The 20,457-nt window shown below is 41.6% G+C and overlaps 1 protein-coding gene across 2 annotated transcripts in view; it reads left to right on the top strand.

Annotated features, from left to right (window-relative positions):
* The window catches only part of ERCC6 (ERCC excision repair 6, chromatin remodeling factor), a 66,618-nt gene that overhangs the window by 24,399 nt on the left and 21,762 nt on the right, over window positions 1-20,457 (top strand). The window contains exons 6-8 of one of the 2 annotated variants that reach the window (XM_075934669.2): window positions 4,230-4,388; window positions 13,306-13,441; window positions 20,161-20,331. In XM_075934669.2, the coding sequence (XP_075790784.2) occupies window positions 4,230-4,388; window positions 13,306-13,441; window positions 20,161-20,331 (466 nt within the window). The remainder of the gene's footprint in view (window positions 1-4,229; window positions 4,389-13,305; window positions 13,442-20,160; window positions 20,332-20,457) is intronic. The other variant, XM_089780039.1, reaches the window with a different exon arrangement.

Below are 20,457 nucleotides of genomic sequence, written 5' to 3'. Positions count from 1 at the left end.
CATAGCGATATAAGCCTCCCTAATGAAGGGTATCCCTGCAAGCATGAGTCAGTGAGCAAAACTTCCTAAGTGGTTAAAAAGATCAATTCAATTGAATGATTTGTCTGACTTGTAAGTTAAATGTACAAGTCTCCAATGTATGAAGGCTTTCAGTCAATACACATTAAACTTTGAGTTCTAACCAAATTTGAGTACAAAGATGGCTAAATATTGACCTAAGGAAGCTTACAGCAGTAAATTCTACATGGTGCTTTCTGTCACCATTTAATCGAATACAAAACACATTTGCTCTCATTGCTAGAAACATCAGCTCTTTTAACTTCTTCAGTAAACCGTATAAACAATATGTTTCCTCCCATCTATTCCTGTCTGCTCTCAGGAAAGTGTAGTTAGATGAACTGTGTTCTTGCTGCCTCATACAATGATGAAACCAGGTTTTAGAAATGCTGGTAGAAGAATGATCTCAAGTTACAGTGGGGGAGGTCTAGGTTGATATTAAGAAAAATGGTTTCCCTAGGAGGGTGGGGAAGCACTGGGCTGGGTTCACTAGGAGGGGGTAGAATCTCCATCCCTAGTGGTTTTTAAGTCTCAGCTTGACAAGGCCCTGGCTGGGGTGATTGAGTTGGGATTGGTCCTGCCTTGGGCAGGGGGCTGGACTCGATGACCTCCTGAGGCCTCTGCCAGTCCTAGGGTTCTGTGAGTCTAAGAGTAAAACACAAAGTGGGAAGCAGGGTTAGTTTTAATGAAGGCTAAGATTTTTGGCATGGATATTTTCATTAAAAGTCACAGACAGGATACGGGCAATACATGAAATTATGGAAATGTACACAAGGCCAGCATTAGGGAATAGCAAGAAAGGCAATTACCTGTGGCCCTATGCCACAGGGGATCCTGTGAAGCTATACGTCGGGTCGTGCGGCTCTGGCTGAAGCCCTGTGCTTCAGACTTTGGCTGAAACTCGAACCCTGCATCTGAGGCTGACCTAGAACTTTGAGGAATTTGTGGCATTTTTGTAAAATCACAGAATCCATGATTGACTCTTAGCTTTCATTGTAAGTTGTGTGATGCAGCGTTCTGGCCCTTTGTGGCCCCCTCTGGGAGGCCTTATGGTCCTTCCATACCCTGCCCCTGAAAAGGAGACATAAAGGTGGATCCTCAAGGTCATGCCTAAAAAGGCTGCAAGGAAGCAGCCAATCGGAGCGCAGCAGGCTCAGTTAAAAGGAGCAGCTGGGCCTGCTTCCTGAACAGATCAGATCTTCCTGGGACCAGAAGTTAGAGAAAGTCCTGGGAAATGGAGAGAGTCTTGTGGGGAGGACCTGCCCAAGTAGGGATAGGCTGTAAAAACTCTCCAGGCAAGCAAGGCTTGGAGAGACCTTGTGCAAATAGGGAACAAGACAAATAGAACCTAAGGGGTGTCACATAAGGCACCGGCTGAAAGTGACCGAACTGGGTGGGATGCAGCAGCAAGCAAGTAAATGAAAGCAGTATGTGGCAGCTGTCTATAAGATCCCTCAGGAGGGACCCAGAGTAATGGGGGCCTGGGTCCCTCCACTAGCCACTGTGGAAGTAGCCTAAACCCCAAGAAGGAGTTAAGCCTCTGGACTAAAAGCCTGAGAAAAGGGCTCAGATTTAAATAGGCCTAGAGATGGGGCTAAAGATCTGAGAGGGACACTGATTCATTGAACTTTGTTATCCTGGAAGCCAGTAACCTGACTGGAGAGCTCGGACACCAGAGAACTGCTAACGGCAAAGGGTCTGCGGGGAGAAAGCCCTTGGGACACTGCTCCATAGCAGGACAGGGACTGACTTAAAGCTAGCCCAGAAGGGACTGAGAACTGAGCCCACAGATACGAATAAGGATACAGTGATCGTCCTTCCCGAAGGATTCATTTTAGGTTATGTGCAGCTTAGCTGGAGGGCTGAGCCACTGAAAACCCTTCTGACGAGGGCAGCAGCGAACAGGGAGCACTGTGAGAGTGAATGAGTGTGCAGGTTCATGAGAAGTAAGTGCGCCATAACTGTACATTTACTCCGTTGTCTATGCGTCTACCTGAAAGAAGTCCTGTCTATACTAGGAGAAGTATTATATTGTGATACCCAGTTGCAGCACAGTTCCCTCCGAATGCTATTAGAGCATACCTCTGTCCCACCACTAAACATAAAAGTAAAATGTATAACTGAATCCATTCTGTAGCTGTGAAATTTCATGGCTTTGAATTGTATTTTAGCCACATAAAGCAATCATGCTGGAAAGACCACAAAGTATTTTAACTGGGTTCCCAACATGTTTTCATAGTGAAGGCCAGAACGTAGCGAAATAGTGCATTGAAAGGTGTCAGGATATGCAGAATTAGAATTAGTTTAGGATGAGAGTATCTCACTAGTAATAATATTACTAGTGAAAAAACGAGCATTTGGAAATATTTTTAACATTTGTGTGGTCATAATCTTGAATGCAGACAGAGTCAATATAAAAAACCACCATAATGTGCATGAAACTGACAAACTAAGGTGGAAAATTTCAGTGGGTACATATTTACAAAAAAACCATGATTTTTACATCCCTAATTCACTCTACAAATTTTATGTTTAGGGGAATCCTTGTTGTAGTGCTATGTTGTGATCCCTCAAGTGATTACATTTGTGGTGTTAGATAGTTCTTTGATTTTCTCCCATCTTCTCAAATCTTTATTTTTTTTTCATTCTTATCTCATTTTGCTTTCCATCTAAATACCTAAGGAAAGAACCCCATCCTAAGTTTGTGCAATGATCAATAAAACCATAGCAGTCATTTATAGGGAGTTTGTATACATCAGAGTTCCTAAACATTCTGCATTCAAAGAAGTAAAACAGAATTACAAAAGAAAGCCAAGAGTGCACTCTGTGAACTTTCCCCATTCTATTAGTATCTACATTTCTGTACTCAGCCTCTGCTCTACTCAACATGCATGTTACATGGGGGAGAATCAATAATGTTTGTCCTCCCTAATATTACTAGTATAGAAATGCTTCAAGCACCTTTTTCCTTTTAAATTACAGATGTTTTTAAGTTTATCTCACTTCATTTTTTATTCTCGTCTTCAGTTTAAACAGTATCTGTTGGAACCTCTCTAGTCTGGCACACTCTGGTTTGGCAACATCTGTGGTCTGGCATGATTTTAGTTAGCCAGGTGTCCACTTATGGGTGTGGCCAAGTTTCCCATGGTGCCATAAATTTTGTTTACAGCCACCAGTCTTGGCTCTCAGTGTTCTGTACTATTATTCCACTCTAATGTACCCCTACCTGTCTTCTAAGAGCTTGGAAAGCAGTGGAAATGTTAGTAATGCTGCTAGATGATATTGACCTCTCATGTTTTGACACATTCTCTGGTTTGGCACTGGTCAGACCCCAAGGGTGCCGGATTAGAGAGGTTCAATCTGTAATTCCTGTTTGCACTATGACATATCGTTATAAAAAGTATGGCCTAAAATCAGTCTCTGTCTAGCCTCCCAACTCTGACTTTTCATTTTACATTGTCTTTCGTTAATCTTTATTTAAATTAGATTGTATTCTACATCACTGTTCATTCTTTCCAAGTTTCGCTTTGAATTGTAACTGCAATGGTATCCTCTTCTAGTAACACACTGCTACATCCCACCCTCAGACAGATCTTGGTTCTTTGCCTTCCACAATATTTTTTATTTCTGTCAGCTTTTTCTTTATTGAAAAGAGGCTTAAGTCTCTGAAATGAATTTCTGGTTGTATATAAAGTAACCAACTTTTAACAGACCTAACTGTTCACCTCTTGCAGTGGAGTATAAATCCCACCCACCACCAATTACAAGCCTAACCTTCCAATTCAATCCAAATGGTATCCCTAATTATACCCCCTACCTATTAAAGTTCCCCATTTCCAAAGGGATAATAAAGCGTTGGATGTTAGAGCAGCTTCCCTAGTTACTTCTAACAATATTTTTAAAAATACATGAAATAAGATACCCTCTAATTACCATGTCTATCAGTTTAATTAGAAATGTTTTAGCATTGCATAAAGAATGAATTTGTCACATATAATGTCTAAGTGCATCAAAAATGCATGACCTTGTAAATACAGCACTCATGTAAAACACACATGCAGCATGTTACTGTAACTAGTATTAGGACCTTGCCAAATGATTAATTCATGAGTACTTTCTGTTCTGATCCGTATTATCAAACATTTGCCATGTTTTTTTCCTTGTTGTTGTAGGTACCAGCAGACAGGTGTTAGGTGGCTCTGGGAATTGCACTGCCAGCAGGCAGGAGGAATTCTGGGAGATGAGATGGGATTGGGCAAGACCATCCAGATAATTGCCTTCTTGGCAGGTCTGAGCTACAGCAAGATCAGGACTCGTGGTTCAAATTACAGGCAAGTGCTCCTCTGCAGACTGTCAGTCTGTGGAGCTCAATTAATATTTCATCAGATGTATTGCTGGTGGAGGAGGGTCCTGTGAATTATTAATGACATTTCAATTACATTATTCCTTTAATTCTTTTAGTGGGGGACATCAAAGGAAATTTTTTACGAGACAATGGAGCTGTAGGGCAGGAAAAATTAAACATGTAACACTTTTAATGAATTCCAGGCATTGATGCTTCATTTTGCAGACGAGCCACACTAGATATTTTGGGTCAATACAATGTCTAAGGTTAGCTTACACAAATGGATTGTTTACAAACTCAATTACGTTAATATCAATAGTTTACACAATATGGAATTTTAAATTAGATGTTATACCTTTAGTTCCATTTATTACATTTTACATTAAAATATTTGTTCTGGCAAGACACCAGGTGAATGCTTTACAGGAAGTAACAAGCAGATTCAGGGTCAAAGTCAGGGCTTCTGATAGGTAACGGAACATCCTGGCAGGATCTTTTTTAAGACCAGAACAGATAGATCTACATCTGTCTTTTCTTCTGAAATCCATTCTTTAGGATGGCCAGTCTTTCATCACACCCCTTTCTACTTCTTCCATGTATCAGTCAGTACTGCCTAAAGAAGGAATTTACTCTTATTTGTGGATCAGACAGATCTCTGGAAGAAATATCTTCTGGAATAAATCCTGGAACATCAAGTGCACGCATAATAGTACTAATCATTCGTGGTTATGTCACACCTTCTATCTTAGGATCTCAAAGTATTAGATAGGATTTACTAAGAGTAGAAAATAACTAATGTAATTCAGTTTGAAAATCACTTTTCATTTTTTCTGTATACAAAGAATGTTTAGCATGGACATAGAAGATATATTTTGTAAGTCATTTTAACAGTTTTTTTTCTAGAAAGATCTTACCCTCCAATTGCTCTACTAGCTGAGAAGAGGACACAAGTATAGAAAACATTGCTCCCTCCCTCGCCCAGAGCTAGAAGTCTAGATTCCCAAAACAGGAGGAAGGGGATGGTGGTGCCCATTCCTTCCTTTATAACTTCTAGCCCTGTGTTTAGGGCACTCACTTTGGATATGGGAGACTCCAGTTCCAATTCCCAATGTGAAGGAAAGGATGTGATCTTGAGTCTCTCACCTCACAGCAGAGAGCCCTAATCTCTGGACTGTGAAGTAATCTGGGGCAGGTGTCTGCTCAGTCTCTCCGATTGAAGCTATTCTACTAGGCGAGTGTTCTACCACCAGGCTATAGTTATTTTTTCCTCTCCCTTCCTCCTTGCCTCCCACACCTTGGTGACCCTTTTAAGTGTTTTATGCAGAAAGAAACAGCTTCAACAGGAGAGATTGAAAGACCTGCTTGCAGAGAGAGGAACTTTGTTGTCAAGTTACACAATTGGCAAAACCTTGTCGTTGTTTATTCCTGTGTGCTAAGCCCTGGCAGACGACGTCAGTGGACATGGTAAATTCTGTTGAGATAGGAGTGCTGCTGTTTCAGTATATGTGACAAAATAGTTAAGTTTCCCAATATATCAACAAAAATATGTTTATTCAGTTGCCTTCAGTGCTATTGAGTTCGTGCCCCAGTTTCTTTTTGAAGATAATTTGCCTTTGGTGAGCAGTAAATACTGATAATTTACTGATATCATCAGCTCAAGGTGCTATCACATTTCAGATGCCATAGAGATGATCTGTCCAGACTTTTCTCTTTGGCCTTGGCAATTGACAGCAGTGGTAGATTTGCTAGTACCAGAGTAACATAATTGCTGAAGCATCTGCATGGGTTTATTGGAAAAGCATGCAGCTAGGAGTCAGGAACATGCGCGCGCACACACACGCACACACACCCATGTTTCAGTCTAATCCCAGCCTTGCCATTTGCTCGCTCACTCTCTCTCTCCTTGAGTTATTGCTTGAACTTTGTAGTCCAGGGTAATTTTGCAAAATGTTTTGAACAGGTGCTCATAGTAGTTTGGCTGCAGGAAGGTTCACAACTAAGGGGGTGCTAGTGTAGATAAACACCACTCTTGCTTCTCCTGCCTTCTTATTTGTTCTTATGTGTTGCAGCCGTTAGTAGCATAGTGCTCTATATGAAGATAAAAAGACAAAATACTTAATTGGCGTTATTAGTTGGCTGAAGTTTAATTGGCGTTATTAGTTGGCTGAAGCTATAGAGAGTATGGGGATGATGACAGAAGTCTGGGGGAGATACTGCCTTAAGAAGAACAAGGTATAAAAGGTGCTTTGACATTGTGGGCTACTTGTTAGTGGTGTCCTTTTATTAAAAAGGTAATTAAGTGTGTTTCATTTCATTGGTGGAACTGGCATTGAAAGGCTTTGCAAAAGTAAGTTTTGAGGAGAACTCTAAATGAGGGCACAGTGATCATTAGATCTGGGAAACATAACAAGGCCTTTCTTCCCCCTCGTTAGAATAATAGATTCCAAGGCCAGGCGGGACCAGTAATCATTTAGTCTGATTTCCTCTGTTACACGGCCTAAAGCCCTGAAATAATTCCTAGAGCAGGTCTTTAGAAAAAGATCCAGTTTTGGTTTAAAAAATGCCTAATGATGGAAAATCCACCATGGCACTTGATAAAATGACCGATGGTTAATTACTGTCCCTGTTACAAAATTACATTTAATTTCTAATCTTAATATCTGGCTTCAAATTCAATCCTATCTGGCTTCAAATTCCAGCTATTGAATGGTGTTTGGTCTGTCTCTGCTCTGTTGGAGAGCCCATTATCAAATTTTGTTCCTGAGGGTAGGTACTTGCAGACTCTGTTAAGCTACCTAGTTAGAGCTCCTTGGGTCTGCCACTTTCATTCTTGTGGCTTTTCTTTGAATCCCCTCCAATGGATCAACATCCTTCTTGAATTGTGGACAACAGAACTGGAGACTGTATCCTAGCAGCAGTCACACTAGTACTAAATACAGAGGTAAAATTGTCTCTCCTCCTCTTCAGGATACCCCCATTTATTCATCCAATGATTTTGTTAGCACTTCTGGCCACAGCATCTTACTCGAAGGCCACGTTTAGCTGATTATCCACCCTGACCCATAGCTCTTTTTCAGAATCACTGTGTCCCAGGGTAGAGTCCCCTACCCTGGCAGTATGAAGTACGTATTTGACAGAGAGATCGGGTTTCAGTAAAAACAATGTTCCTTATAAATGTGGCCTCTGCATGAGGCACCTCTATAAGCTCTGGCGGCCCCATGGCTACAGTCAAGATAAATTTGCCCATGTCCATGTGACAGGTTCCCCCTGAGATTCCCTGCTAGGGGGAAGTCTGTGGAGAATTTACAGTGCAAAAAGGACTTCCAGCTATCTGACTGTAATTATGGGAGGGACATTGCAGTGAGGCACTCAAAGCAACATTTTCCAAAATGGGCATCTCAGGTTATGTCCTAATTAGAAATTGCTTCATTTTCAGAGGTGCTGAGCAACCCCAGCTTGCACTGATGTCAGGACTCAGGAGCCTAACGATAGACACTGAGGGTTAACAATGCTGGTGCAGGTCTTGTCAGGAATCCATGCCTCTCTCAAATGGTGAGGAGATGAGTGCAGCTTTATGTGGTGTTTGAGGTTTTGAAGATCCACAGTGAACTCTTGGCCCCACTGAAATCTGTGGGAGTTGTGCCATTGACATCAGTGTGACCAGGATTTCACCCTTAAGTAGCACAAGAGGTGCCCCTCAGAATGCTGGTGAGAGCATGCTAGGGGAGAATGGTGTGTGTCATCCTGTGTTGGGAAGCCCTGCAAGGTGGAATTGGGAACTGTCCCTAAATGACACCCCATGTGTCACTTATTTTATAAGGATAGGTACCACTATTGCAGACAGACTGAGCCTACGGTAACGCACCTTCCAGGATAAAAGGCTGCGGAAGTATCTCAGGCACATCTCTGAATACAAAGTTACTCGTTTATTACATAAGAAACTAGTCGCAGAGACTTATATCATAGTGGCCATAAATGTCTTCCTTTGTCTGTCATCCGGCATACCCTCCCTCTACCTCTCTACTTCCGCTGGCCTGTTAGTGACTGACTCACACATAATTACTTCTTAGTTGGCCGTTGCTGATCCAATCCGAATGAGGACCTCAGCATTCACCAACAGACAAACATATTCCTTCTTTATGATACCGTGGACCTTACAAGCATGGCTCCTGGGACAGGGTAGACATTGCAAAGGTTACTGTTTCTGAACAGGTGTCCAAGTGATTCTAGCTGCCCAGAGGCATCTATTGGACGGGCAGCTAGAACTGGAAAAGATTTGTGAACTGGTGTGAAAAGACCTAGGTGTGGATCATTTCATTGATCTGCCAAAAAACTGCTTGCTAACCTTCTTTGCCCTTCTCGGTCTTGGTTACGGATCCCACCCATCGGAGTATATTTGGCTGCTTTTTCATTTGCTGAAGGCAGATACATTTCTGCTCTGTTTTCTGTGCAGATTCTGGCAAGACTTCACAAACTCTTTCTTAAAAGAACCCTTGTCTTTCATCTGGAGTGTACTGAGGTCCTTAGAACATCCTCCAGGTTTTTCTTTCATTTCAGTCAGGTGCATTAACTCAACCTATCTCCAAAAAAACATGTCTAATGGTCAGCTGACAGGCTGCATTTTTTGGTGCTTTTCCTCGGCAGGCCTGCTAAGGCGTACTTCTATTAATCACATGGATATTGAATACTTTAACATCTGTAGCCGACCTCCACTCTGTTCCCATCATGGAGACTTGCAGAACTCCTACACAGAGTTCTCTGCTTATTTTTTCAAGGCTGTACTACTCTGAGTAAGCCTTTTTGCATGAATCTAGGTGTGGCTTCCATAGTTGCAGAGTTTATTTCTCTACTCTCTTAGGCATCCTGGTGATTTCAGGATGTCTCCCCTGCTTAATAATTTCTGTTTCTGTTGGAAGTATCCTAATTCTTATTTAGAAAACTAAACAAATCTTTTGCTTTCACCTCAGCAGTACATGGGCATCATTTTGCATACTTGAAAACTGTGCAGTGACTATGGTTACTCCTTGGTACCAACATACTGCTACTAAGTTAATCTTTAATAGACCCATCACTGGGTGTTCTTTTTCTCCACCAGGGAGAGCAACTGGTGGCGTGTGCCTTTGGGGAGAGAAAAATAAATCACTAGTAATTCTAATCTTCAGAAGGTATCCGATTACACCAGAGCCCTCCCTCACTTGCCTGCCTACCTAGAGTTGGGGTTCATTTTAGTATTGTGATACATTTCACTTTTGCTCTGATGCTGTGTCTACGCTTTGAGGAAGTGGTGTAATTCCCGGCTTGAGACGATATACTCTCACTCACTTCTGTTGAGCCAGTATGCTAAATAGAGTATAGCTGAGGGGGCAAGAGGGGCTAGCCATCTGAGTATGTATTCAAGGAGGCTAGGTTTTACTGTGCTACTATTGTAGTCCCTTGACATGGGAATCACACCTCTTGCTCAGAGCCTAGACAACCTTAGTGGCAGTAGTTAGCACACACTGCAGAGAAGAAAGTGAGTAACTTTGCAAGTTTAGAAATTCAGTGGGAGATGAATTCTGGGGGGGCGACGACACCTGAAAAGGGTATACGTAGCCACGCCCCCCCCCCCAAAATGCTAAGGGGGGCCAAGAGGCCAGCGTCAGAGCTGGAAGGGAAGAGGCAGGGCTAGAGCCTTTCCCCTTCTCGTTCTGGCCACACTGCCTGCCTGGGAAGCTGCCCAGTGCAGTGTAGTGGCTGCTGTTTCCCAGGCAGTTGCTGTGCTGCTCTGGACAGCATCCCAGGCAGGCAGCGTAGCCAGAGGCTGCCTGGGAGAGTGCCCAGGGGAGGACAGAGTGCCCCTCCCCAGCCCTGCCAAGTAGCATGCCATGGGGAGGGAACAGGGAGAGCACGGGGGACCCCCAGCTGGGGCAGGAACAAGTTATATGGGGGGGCACATATGAGGGATAAACTCTCCTTCCCCACCTGGTCCGTCTTTTACGTCCTTCCCACTAGTCGCCCCTGGATTCAGGAGTTAGGAATCTGTTATAATTACAGCCCTCTGAATACAAGATTTACAGATAAATTATTTTCCTTTTTTCCTCCCTCTCCAACCTCCTCAGGTAGCTAGAATGGATTTTCTCTAAATGCCCAAAACAATCCATCTCGATTGAAACCAGGCATGAGAAACTAGCTGCTGTGGTAATTTTGAGAGAGCGCTAATCCTCTAAACATGAATGCTTTCAGGCAAAGTACCTTCTCAGTGCTGTCGGTAGCATCCTAACAGCACTGAAGATTTTCAGCAGTTATCTGTTTTATATTAACTAGGCATCTGATGGCTACTTTGGCTTGTAGAATAAAGCTTACTTATTTGACGGCTGAGCAAATCAGAAAATGGTAGGATTTCATTAGATCACTGATGAGCCGTCTGTAAACTTCAAATAGAAATGAAGAGGGCAAACCACCCTGCGCCTAAGGAAACAGAAAGCCAGCCCTGAAATTTGGGGCTAGAAATGGAAACCTACCTGCCTCAGTAAGAGTTCTTTGAATGCTGCAGCCAGTGCTAATAATAAGCAGCACATTCAAATCAATTAACCATCAATATTCATATCCTGCGATCCATAATGAAAGAGTATGGTATATTGGATTATAGCTCAGCTCTCTCATTAATATCGTATTGTGGGGGAAAGGCTTCAATAAAAGAATGTGGGTATATTAACCCAAGAACCAAATCAGTTGTGAATGAAAATGCCCACAAGAACATAGTATCTCTTGACATTAAAACAGTCACCTTTTGAGCAAACCGGGTTGCACATCTCTCATACTCTTAGTTCTTTTTGTTTTTAATACATTTAAAAAGCAGAAGCGCAGCATCTGAGACTGGACGCAAGATGGGAATCAGCTGTCCTGGCTCGGGCCAGGTCCCCTCTGCCTCCTCTGCCCCCTGGTTGAAATGGTCCTGGGGAACCAGCTTTTAAGCCAGCTCCCCCCAACACCAGCTCCTGCTCCCCCTTCCCTCCCCCACACACACTTGCTGCCTCTGATAAAGGCAGCAATGGGGGGTGGGAGAAGCAATTAGTCACTTACGTCCCTAATTCACACTGGCTGGCAAAACACCATGTGGTTTTAAAGAACTGCTGAAGTACAAGGTAAAAGGTTAGACGTGGCTGACGGGGATTTCCTGGTGACAGAGCGGTAGAAATGTCAGAGAATTACACTACGGCTATGTCTGCATTGGCAAAGTTCTGTGTATTAGTTACATCACCACTCAGAGCACTGAAGAGAAATCACTGTTGTGTGTTCACATCAGATGCTTGTGCAATAGTATGTTCACACATGTGGTACCTGCATCAGCATTTGGCATAGTGCACTTTGAGCAGCTCTCTGACAGAGCATCTCTCCCTCCTCTGCTATTAAGTGTTTAGGGAGGCAGAGGGGGTTGTGGTCGCAGTGCAGCCGGGGTCTTGCGCCAGTGCCCTCTGATGCATTGCTTCTCATCCCAGCAATCCCTGTGTTTCCATCCGCATTTGACACCATCTTTCAGCAGTTTGCTTCCTAAGTGCTTTGCCTCCTTGTTCTGCAGTAATGGATCCCACATTGCTGACCAATATACCGCATACTCTCACTGATACATTACGAGTGGCAGTGGAGTTCTCCGTAAACTGGAAAGGCAAGAGGTGTCTGGCATTGATCTCGCTACGTACAATATCTATACCATGCAGTAATTGCCCTGGCAGGCACGGAGGTGCCGACCACAGAGGAATGCCGCTTTTGGGCTCAGGAAACAAGCCCTGAGGGGTGGGATCACATGGTCATGCATGTGTGGGATGACAAGCAGTAGCAGACCTTTTGCTGGAAGAAAATGGGAGAAGGAGAGAAGTATTTTCCTTCTGGAGAGCAGGGTAGTTCTGAGTACAATTATATTTTCTTGGAATTTGTTCTCAGCGGTATATACTGCTTCCTCATTTTGAGAGAGAAAGAGAAGGGGGTCAAACGTGAACAAAAGAGCTGGGAGCCAGAGAAGTTCTAATCCCAGCTCTTAGTCTGACTTCCTCTGTAAATTTCAAAACCCGTATGAGTTCTTTCGAAAAAGGGTTGGTTTTTTTGAAAGAACCACGTCTAGACTGCGGTTTCACTTTCGAAAAAGCCTTTTTCAAAACAGCGATTGGACGCGAATATGCAAATGAAACGCAGGATAGCTAAATCCGCGCTTCATTTGCACTTTTGATTGGGCTCATTTACATTTCTCTTTCGACAGAGGAATATAGTCTAGACAAGCCCTAAGGGTGCATCTACATTGCAATCGGAGCTCAAAATAAGCTACACAATTTGAGGTATGCAAATTGCGTAGCTTATTTCAAGTTAATTTGGTGCTGTCTACACAGCACTTATTTCAGAATAAAACGCTATTCTGAAACTCCCCTTATTCCTCGTGGAATGAGGTTTACAGGGGCATTGGAATGAGCCCATTATATTTTGAAATAACAGGCATGCCCAAAAGACACAGAATAGCTATTTTGGGATACCGAAGGCATCCCGAAATAGTGCTGCAGTGTAGATGTAGCTTAAGGTGCCACAGGGCTACTTGTTTTTAAAGTTGTTGGCAGTTAGTAATTTCAGTTCTTTTAAAGATACATTGTGCATCCTAAATCTGATTTGCATTATCACAGTACCCTTTTACCATTTTGTTTGCAGTTTTTCTATTAATGGATTCGTTCATCAATATAAATACATAAACTGTTCAGCTGTTGTAGCTGTACCCGGAAACCCTTTTATCATGTGTTTGAAAAGAAAAGAAAATGCCAATCAATTGCCTTAGATGACATATTCTATTTGAATTTTTAGTGTCTGTTGGTTATTTTAATGGACCACATCAAATAGCATATTTATTTCACATTAATGTTTTCTTCCTGAATGCTTTCTTTTAGGTTTAAAGGTTTGGGCCCAACGGTGATTGTGTGTCCAGCTACAGTGATGCATCAGTGGGTGAAAGAATTCCACACTTGGTGGCCTCCTTTTAGAGTTGCAGTTCTTCATGAAACTGGCTCTTACACCAACAAAAAGGTAACATTTGAAAAGTGTTTGTGCACTTGTTACCTTAATACATAGAGTTGTGTATCCATTTTTCTTGAAGACTTGTGTGTGTGTGTGTGTTTAATCCTTTAAAACATTCTCAGAGATTTGCCTAGTTTCTCTGGGAAACTCATGCAAAAAGTGATGGCTAAACTGTAATGTAACCAAAAAGCGTGGATTGGTCTTAACATTAATGCATTGTTCCCTTAGAAGCCGTGCTATTCTGCTGCTCTCGCTCGGAATTTATTGTTCATCATGCCATAGTTCACAGTACTCCAAAATACTAAAAACCGTCCCAGACCCTTGCCAGTGTGCCCTGAGAACACTTCTTGACCCCATATCTGAGGACTGATTTAACCATGTGCATATGAACAAGAATTCCTTAGCATGCCATCTAATCCTGTTTACAGCCTAATATATTAGTGAGGTCCATGTAATATTCAACACGTCTGTCTTGAATCTTGTCACGTTGGAATCTTCTACCTCCAGAGGCAAAAAATTTCTGAACACATGGAGGAAGAGTTGTCCTTGCATCAGTTTAACCTAAACTTTTGTGATCTTAGTTTAATTTCCAGGAATCCACATGTTCCTTTTGCTCTCTTCTAGCAACCTTATCCAAATCAAGGCAGTCCTCTCTATGTACCCTTGCAGTGTAACATGAGCCCACATGCTGAGCATAAATAAAAATTCTACTTCAAACTTTAGAGTCTGAAGGTTCAACTCAGGAAGGTGCTGAGAATCATCAACTGCCACTGAGTTCCATGTAGGCTTGATCATTAAAGCACTTTTCTCTATTTTCCCACAGACGTAAGGCACTCCCAAGTAAATCCTCACCATTGTGCAAGGCCATAGTGTAATTCTTTCCTTCCTTGTGTATAATTAGGAAACCGTATATGAAATTATTAGCCTTCTTTTCTGCAGCTGATCACTGTATTTAAGAACCTGTTTGTGCACAGACATTGATACTGATGAATTCTTCCATTGTGATAGCCTGTCCTAAAAGAGCCTTGATCCAATCTAATCGGTTCCATCAGCACACACAGAGTTCGACTTTTTAAAAAAAATTTATTTGGTCAACTTTTCAGTATTTGGTACCTGTTGGAAGGGAAATGAGAGGAAAATTTAGACTTGTTTCTGGCTGCTGTTTCAGGTTCTTAATTGAGTTTGCAGAATTCGGTAAACCATTTTCAGATTTCTGTTTAAATATTTATTGAATTTCTTGTAATATTATGGTGGTAGGGAGCTTAATTGCATTTGATTAAATGTATTGTGAAATAATCAATATAATTACAGTACACAGCAGTAAATGAACAGCGCACTGAGAAATCTGCTAGTAGCTTCCTGATGCTCAATTAACTCAGTGTGTCTTCATTCAAGCCCTAAACATCTACTGCCCGCAATAATGTGCTTGCATATATTCCTAAATTAAATCATGCATACTTATTTTGGTGTTACTATTAATTAATGAACCTATCTAACTTACCCAGAATTTGCACAAGAAGGGAGAGAGGAGGTGCACTGACAACTTCAGAACTTCCCATCCCACCAGCTAAATAACAGTTCAAATACCCTCTGCTGATATCTCTTTAAATATTATTATTTGTGTTACTGTTGCCTTCGTTATGGATCAGCACCCCATTCAGGTAGGTGCTATACAAATTCAATAGAAAAAAGATGCTCCCTGCTCTCCAAATAGCTTACTAAGACTGTGGACACCCCTGCTACATACAGCAAGTTACAGTGCTGTAAAGCGCCAGTGTGAACAGGCTCCCAGTGCTGTTAGCTGCTCTCCTCATGGAGGTGGTTTGCCTAGAGCACTGGCAGAGCTCTCTCCCAGCACTCTTGCATGACCACACAGTTGGGTTAAAGCACTGCTGCTGCAGCAATTTGAACGTGGACGTGTAGACAAAGCCTTTGTCCAAGACCAGAGACAACAGATGGATATAGACAGAGGAATTACAAGTAAACAATGAGGCAGTGGTGATCAGCACATTTCCTACTGTGAAACTGACAAGACAGCCAACTGCATTCTCCTAACTACAACAACTTAAGCCCTATGTCTCTGTGGAGGTGGAGTTATGTTGGTGTAGTAGGGCGCTTACCTTGGTAGAAGCAAGTCTGTGGTGCAGACACTGATGTAATTAGGTTGATGTAAACTGCCTTATGTCGTTTATGAAGCAAAGCTGTAGTGTAGACCAGTTCAGAATAACTAGAGCACCCACGCACAGGTTGAAGCCCAAGCTATTGTTAAAGTTGCAGAGTCATCTTTGTATGTCTAGTTAGATTGAGGCAGCTGAAGAGCAAAATAGCCCACATATAAGTGTACATCAGGCAGATTCTGACATGACAATTTACCATGCAGTACCAGGCTTTGAAATCAGCACTGCTAATGTCTCTTTTTAATGTATCTATAGGCAGTTTTTTCTCTATTGATAAATAAACATTCCTTCAGAAAACAAGCCAAAGGCACTAGTGCAAAGGAAAAGGACCCAATACATAGAAATGGTTAACTGCGATATGGTTTCACTCTCAAAAGATTCACTTCAAAAAATAATGACCTTTCCCCCTCATGCTCAGTATTTACTGGGATTAGTCACTTACATCCCTGCCAGCAACTAGTGTCCCATTAAATATATAATAAGCTCTCTCTGTGAATTGCAATAGTGACACAGCTTGATCATGGTCTGCTTTGTGAAGATATGTTCAGACTTCTTTTCATTCACGTACCTAGCAGGAAGAGAACATGCTTAGTGAGAGGCATTTTTCTTGTGTTCATCATCAGAAAGAAGATCTGGCTAAAAAACCACTGATTGCTGTTTGTCGAAACGTGGTCCTATTTTGGACACGAGACTCCTCTTAATTGGGCGGTCCTAGACAATCTGTCAGTCACCCTGATGTAGGAGAAAAGATTCTTGTTTCGAGACTGAAGGCAGCAAATGCTGTTTTAAATAAAAATGCAAGCCCTTAAAAAAAAGTTCTAATTTTGTCATTATTTCTTGTAATCTGTGACACCATCTCTTTTAATACCAGAACTCAGAATTTCAAACCTAATTAACCACCACTTAACCCTTAGGCAATAGATGAATTTGTCCCCATTAAGCAAAACTTATTCTAATGCTGTCCCAGTTAAGTAGCAGTCATTGCCTTGCACTATCATTAGGCTAAATTGGTTCCCTGAGACATCCCAGTAAAGCAAACATTGCTATTAAGTACATCTTAATTTAAGCAAAATAAAGAGTATTGTGAGCAGATTGCAATCTGAAGATTACAGATATGCCATCTGATAAAGTAACATGAATTCTGAAATGCTACAGCACCAGAACAGGATACATGAATGTTTAACACTGAAATCTATGAAAACCCTCTTTCTTTTAATTTATTTTAATAGCTGTAACTTACTCCATACACCCTTAAGTATCCACTAGATACATTGAAATGATAGGTAATAAATGTTGTAGTATGCATTGTTAAAATTGTATTTGTTGTGTTTTTCCTTTGTCAGCACAAATCCTTGTTTATTAAAGGTTTAGCTTGAAGGAAATTTTAATTAATTACAGGTTCAGTAAATCCTGACTAGGAATCTGCTGTGCTGTGTTTACAGTGAATGGCCTTCATGTGCCTGTGTTTCACTCCTGTTCTCTCTGCTATCTGACAGTGTGATTTATGGCTGTTGTTTTTCTACCAGTCCACTGTTTGCCCTCTAGGAGGGATTGGTCTCCTGAGCCTCCATAATAACAGCAGTCTTTCACAAAACATCTTTTAATGACAACAGTGTAGCATTCTGTAAGTCAGGCTAATTGCAGACATACCCTATTAATTGCAAAAACTAGGAGAGGTTACATATTTTACAAGCTTTTAATTTGAAATCGCCCGAGATTATTTGTCTTAAGTGTTTGGATAGAGATGTCTACAATATTCTGCGATAGGCCATTACTGAGAATCTGAAACACACAGTTAGAGAATACTAGGAATGAATCAGGTGAAGTTAAGTTTGTGTTCATTTCTACCTAAAAATACTGCTCTTTTTGTAGTACAGAATGTTATAAGAGTTCATATCATGGCAATATATAAGATAATTTCTACTTCTGGTTTAACAATTGCATATGCTACACTGGTTTTAGTAGGTAACATTCAAAGAGTGGAAAATCTAAGATAGGTTGAAGTGGAAGAGATTGTAGAGTTTTTTTAATGTCTTCAACCATACAACAATCAGTTATAAAATTATTTTTTCATAGAAAGTAATTGGTGGTTTATCAGATGTTCATCGGCATCATTAGGGAGGAATGCAGCAGGTCTTTTAAAAATAAAATATATCCAGAGATGCTAAAGGAGTACTGAAGGATGATAAGGTAATTGGGAAGAATTTAAATAAATTATTTGCCTCAGTCTTCACAGCTGAAGATGTGAGGGAGATTCTTAAACCTGAGCCATTCTTTTTAGGTGACAAATCTAAGGAACTGTCCTACATTGAGCTCTCGTTAGAGGAGGTTTTGGAACAAATTGACAAACAGTCACCAGGACCAGATGACATTCACCCAAGAGTTCTGAAAGAACTCTAATGTGAAATTGCGGAACTACTAACTGTGGTTTGTAACCTGTCCTTTAAATCATCTTCTGTACCTAACCAATTCTTTAAAAGAGCTCCGCAGGTGATCCTGGCAATTACAGGCTAGTATGTCAAACTTCAGCACCTGACAAACTGGGTGAAACTATAGTAAAAAACAGAATTGTCAAATAATCAACAAGCATGTGGACAAAAAGGATCTAGCAAATATAGTGTACTTAGATTTCCAGAAAGCCTTTGACAAGGTCCCTCACCAAAGGCTCTTAAGCAAAATAAGATGTTATGGGATAAATACTGTGTGCAGATGTGGTTGCCTCGTCTCAAAAAAGATATACAGTAAACTTCCGATAATCCGGCACCTTTAGGGCCCAGGGGGGTGCCGGATTATCAGATATGCCGGACTATCGGAAGGGGGGACTATGAGGAGTCTGGGGTGAGGGTGGGATGCCACCCCAGACCCCTCATACCCCCGCCTTCCGATAGTCTGGCTCTGCCCCAGGCGTCCCCGATTCAGCCACTGCTGATCAGTTTCAGCAGCAGCTGAATCGGGGACGCCTGCGGCAGAGCAGCTGGGGTGCTGCCAAGTTGGTCCTGCAGCCCCAAGGGGCAGCGCTACGGGACCAACCCGGCAGCACCTCAGCTGCTCTGCCCCCGGCTTCCCCGATTCAGCTGCTGGTCAGTTTCAGCAGCGGCTGATTCGGGGAAGGTGGGCACAGAGCAGCTCCAATTATCTGGCTGCCCGGAGCACTTCCGAGTTCCCGATGGTGCCGGACCATCAGGAGTGCTGGAGCATTGGATGCCGGACCAATGGAGTTTTACTGTATTAGAATTGGAAAAGATTCAGAAAAGGTCAACAAATAATTATTTGGGGGATGGAACAGTTGCCATAGAAGGACAGATTGATTACACTGGGACTTTTCAATTTAGAAAAGAAAGGACTAAGGAGGGGGAGATGATTGAGGGTTATAAAATCATGAATATAAGGAAAAGTTATTTGCTCCTTCTCATAACACAAGAACTTGGGTTCACCAAATGAAATCAACCTGTGGAACTCCTTGCCAGAGGATTCTGTGAAGCTGAAGGCTTTAATGGGGTTCAAAAAAGAACTAGATACATTCATGAAGGATAGGTCCGTCAGTGGCTATTAGCCAGGATGATGACCCTAACCTCTGTTTGTCAGGGCTGTTCTGTCCATTCCTTCTGAAGAATCTGGCATTGATCGCTGTAGGAAGACATGATACTGGGCTAGATTGACGTTTGGTCTGATCCAGTATGGCTGCTGTTGTGTTCTCGGTCAGGTTGGGCAAGCCAGTAATTTCCTTGCGCTTTAGATCTTTATCTGTAAAAAGGGAATAGTAGCACTACCTTACCTCATGGATATGATGTGAAGATAAATGCATTAAAATATGTAGGTTCTTAGATACTATAAACATGGAAGTTTATAGAAGTGGCCAAGAAAGATAAGCTAGATGGTCCCTGCTGCAAAGAGCTTATAATTTAAATAGATAAGATACACATGGTAGGGGAAAGGGATGTCACAAGGAAGCAGAATGTAGAGTGTGATTGTTTTCAAATGTCATGTTAGTCCCATGATTTCTTCAGAATTCTTTAGGGGTGGGAGGGGGGGGCTTTAGCCAAATGGAAAGACTTTGTTGACGTTCAAATGTAATTCTTCATTAGCTTGGTTTTCTTTTTTTGTATTATTGCATCTTACTTGCCATGCCAAAGTTAAGGTTGAGGAATAGAGAGGAGGGCTAGAAGAAATTAATTATGCGGGCAAAACTTAATGCCAGGTTCTAAATGGGTCTCAAATGTTCATTTAAGAGATAGTAGTATTTCTTCAGAAAGGACATAGCACCAAATTCTGATCAATTACACATGCTAATGCTGAGTAATTCAATTTCAAGTAATAGGAATTATTTGGGATTTGCATCATTGTATCTGAACAGAATTTGTTCCTTTTTATGTATTTGTTAGCCCTTTTGTGATGAGAGAGCACTGGTCTTGGCCATACTTATTTTATTAACATACAAAACTTTTTTCAAATACTTTTTTAACGCAACCAGGATCACAAATAAGCAGTTCAGTTGGTCTTCATTTGACATTTTAATGTTAAATAATTGGCAACAAATCATTCTGTTTACAGGTGAAACTAATTCGTGAAATTGCAACGTGCCATGGCATTCTAATCACCTCCTATTCATACATTCGATTGATGCAGGACCATATCAACAACTATGACTGGCATTATGTGATTTTAGATGAAGGTCATAAAATCCGGAATCCTAATGCTGCAATTACACTTGCATGCAAACAGGTATGGTACCATAAAACAAACCAAATACCTTCATTCGTAAATGTTTTTGAAGAATTAAATAAACCATTTGAAAAAATAAGCTCAGAATCTGATAGGAACTATGGATTGCTGAATCATAACATCATA

Source organism: Pelodiscus sinensis, chromosome 8, assembly GCF_052426305.1.
Source record: "Pelodiscus sinensis isolate ZL-2025 chromosome 8, ASM5242630v1, whole genome shotgun sequence".
Taxonomy (NCBI): domain Eukaryota; kingdom Metazoa; phylum Chordata; order Testudines; family Trionychidae; genus Pelodiscus; species Pelodiscus sinensis.
This window is presented reverse-complemented; position numbering and strand designations above follow the sequence as displayed.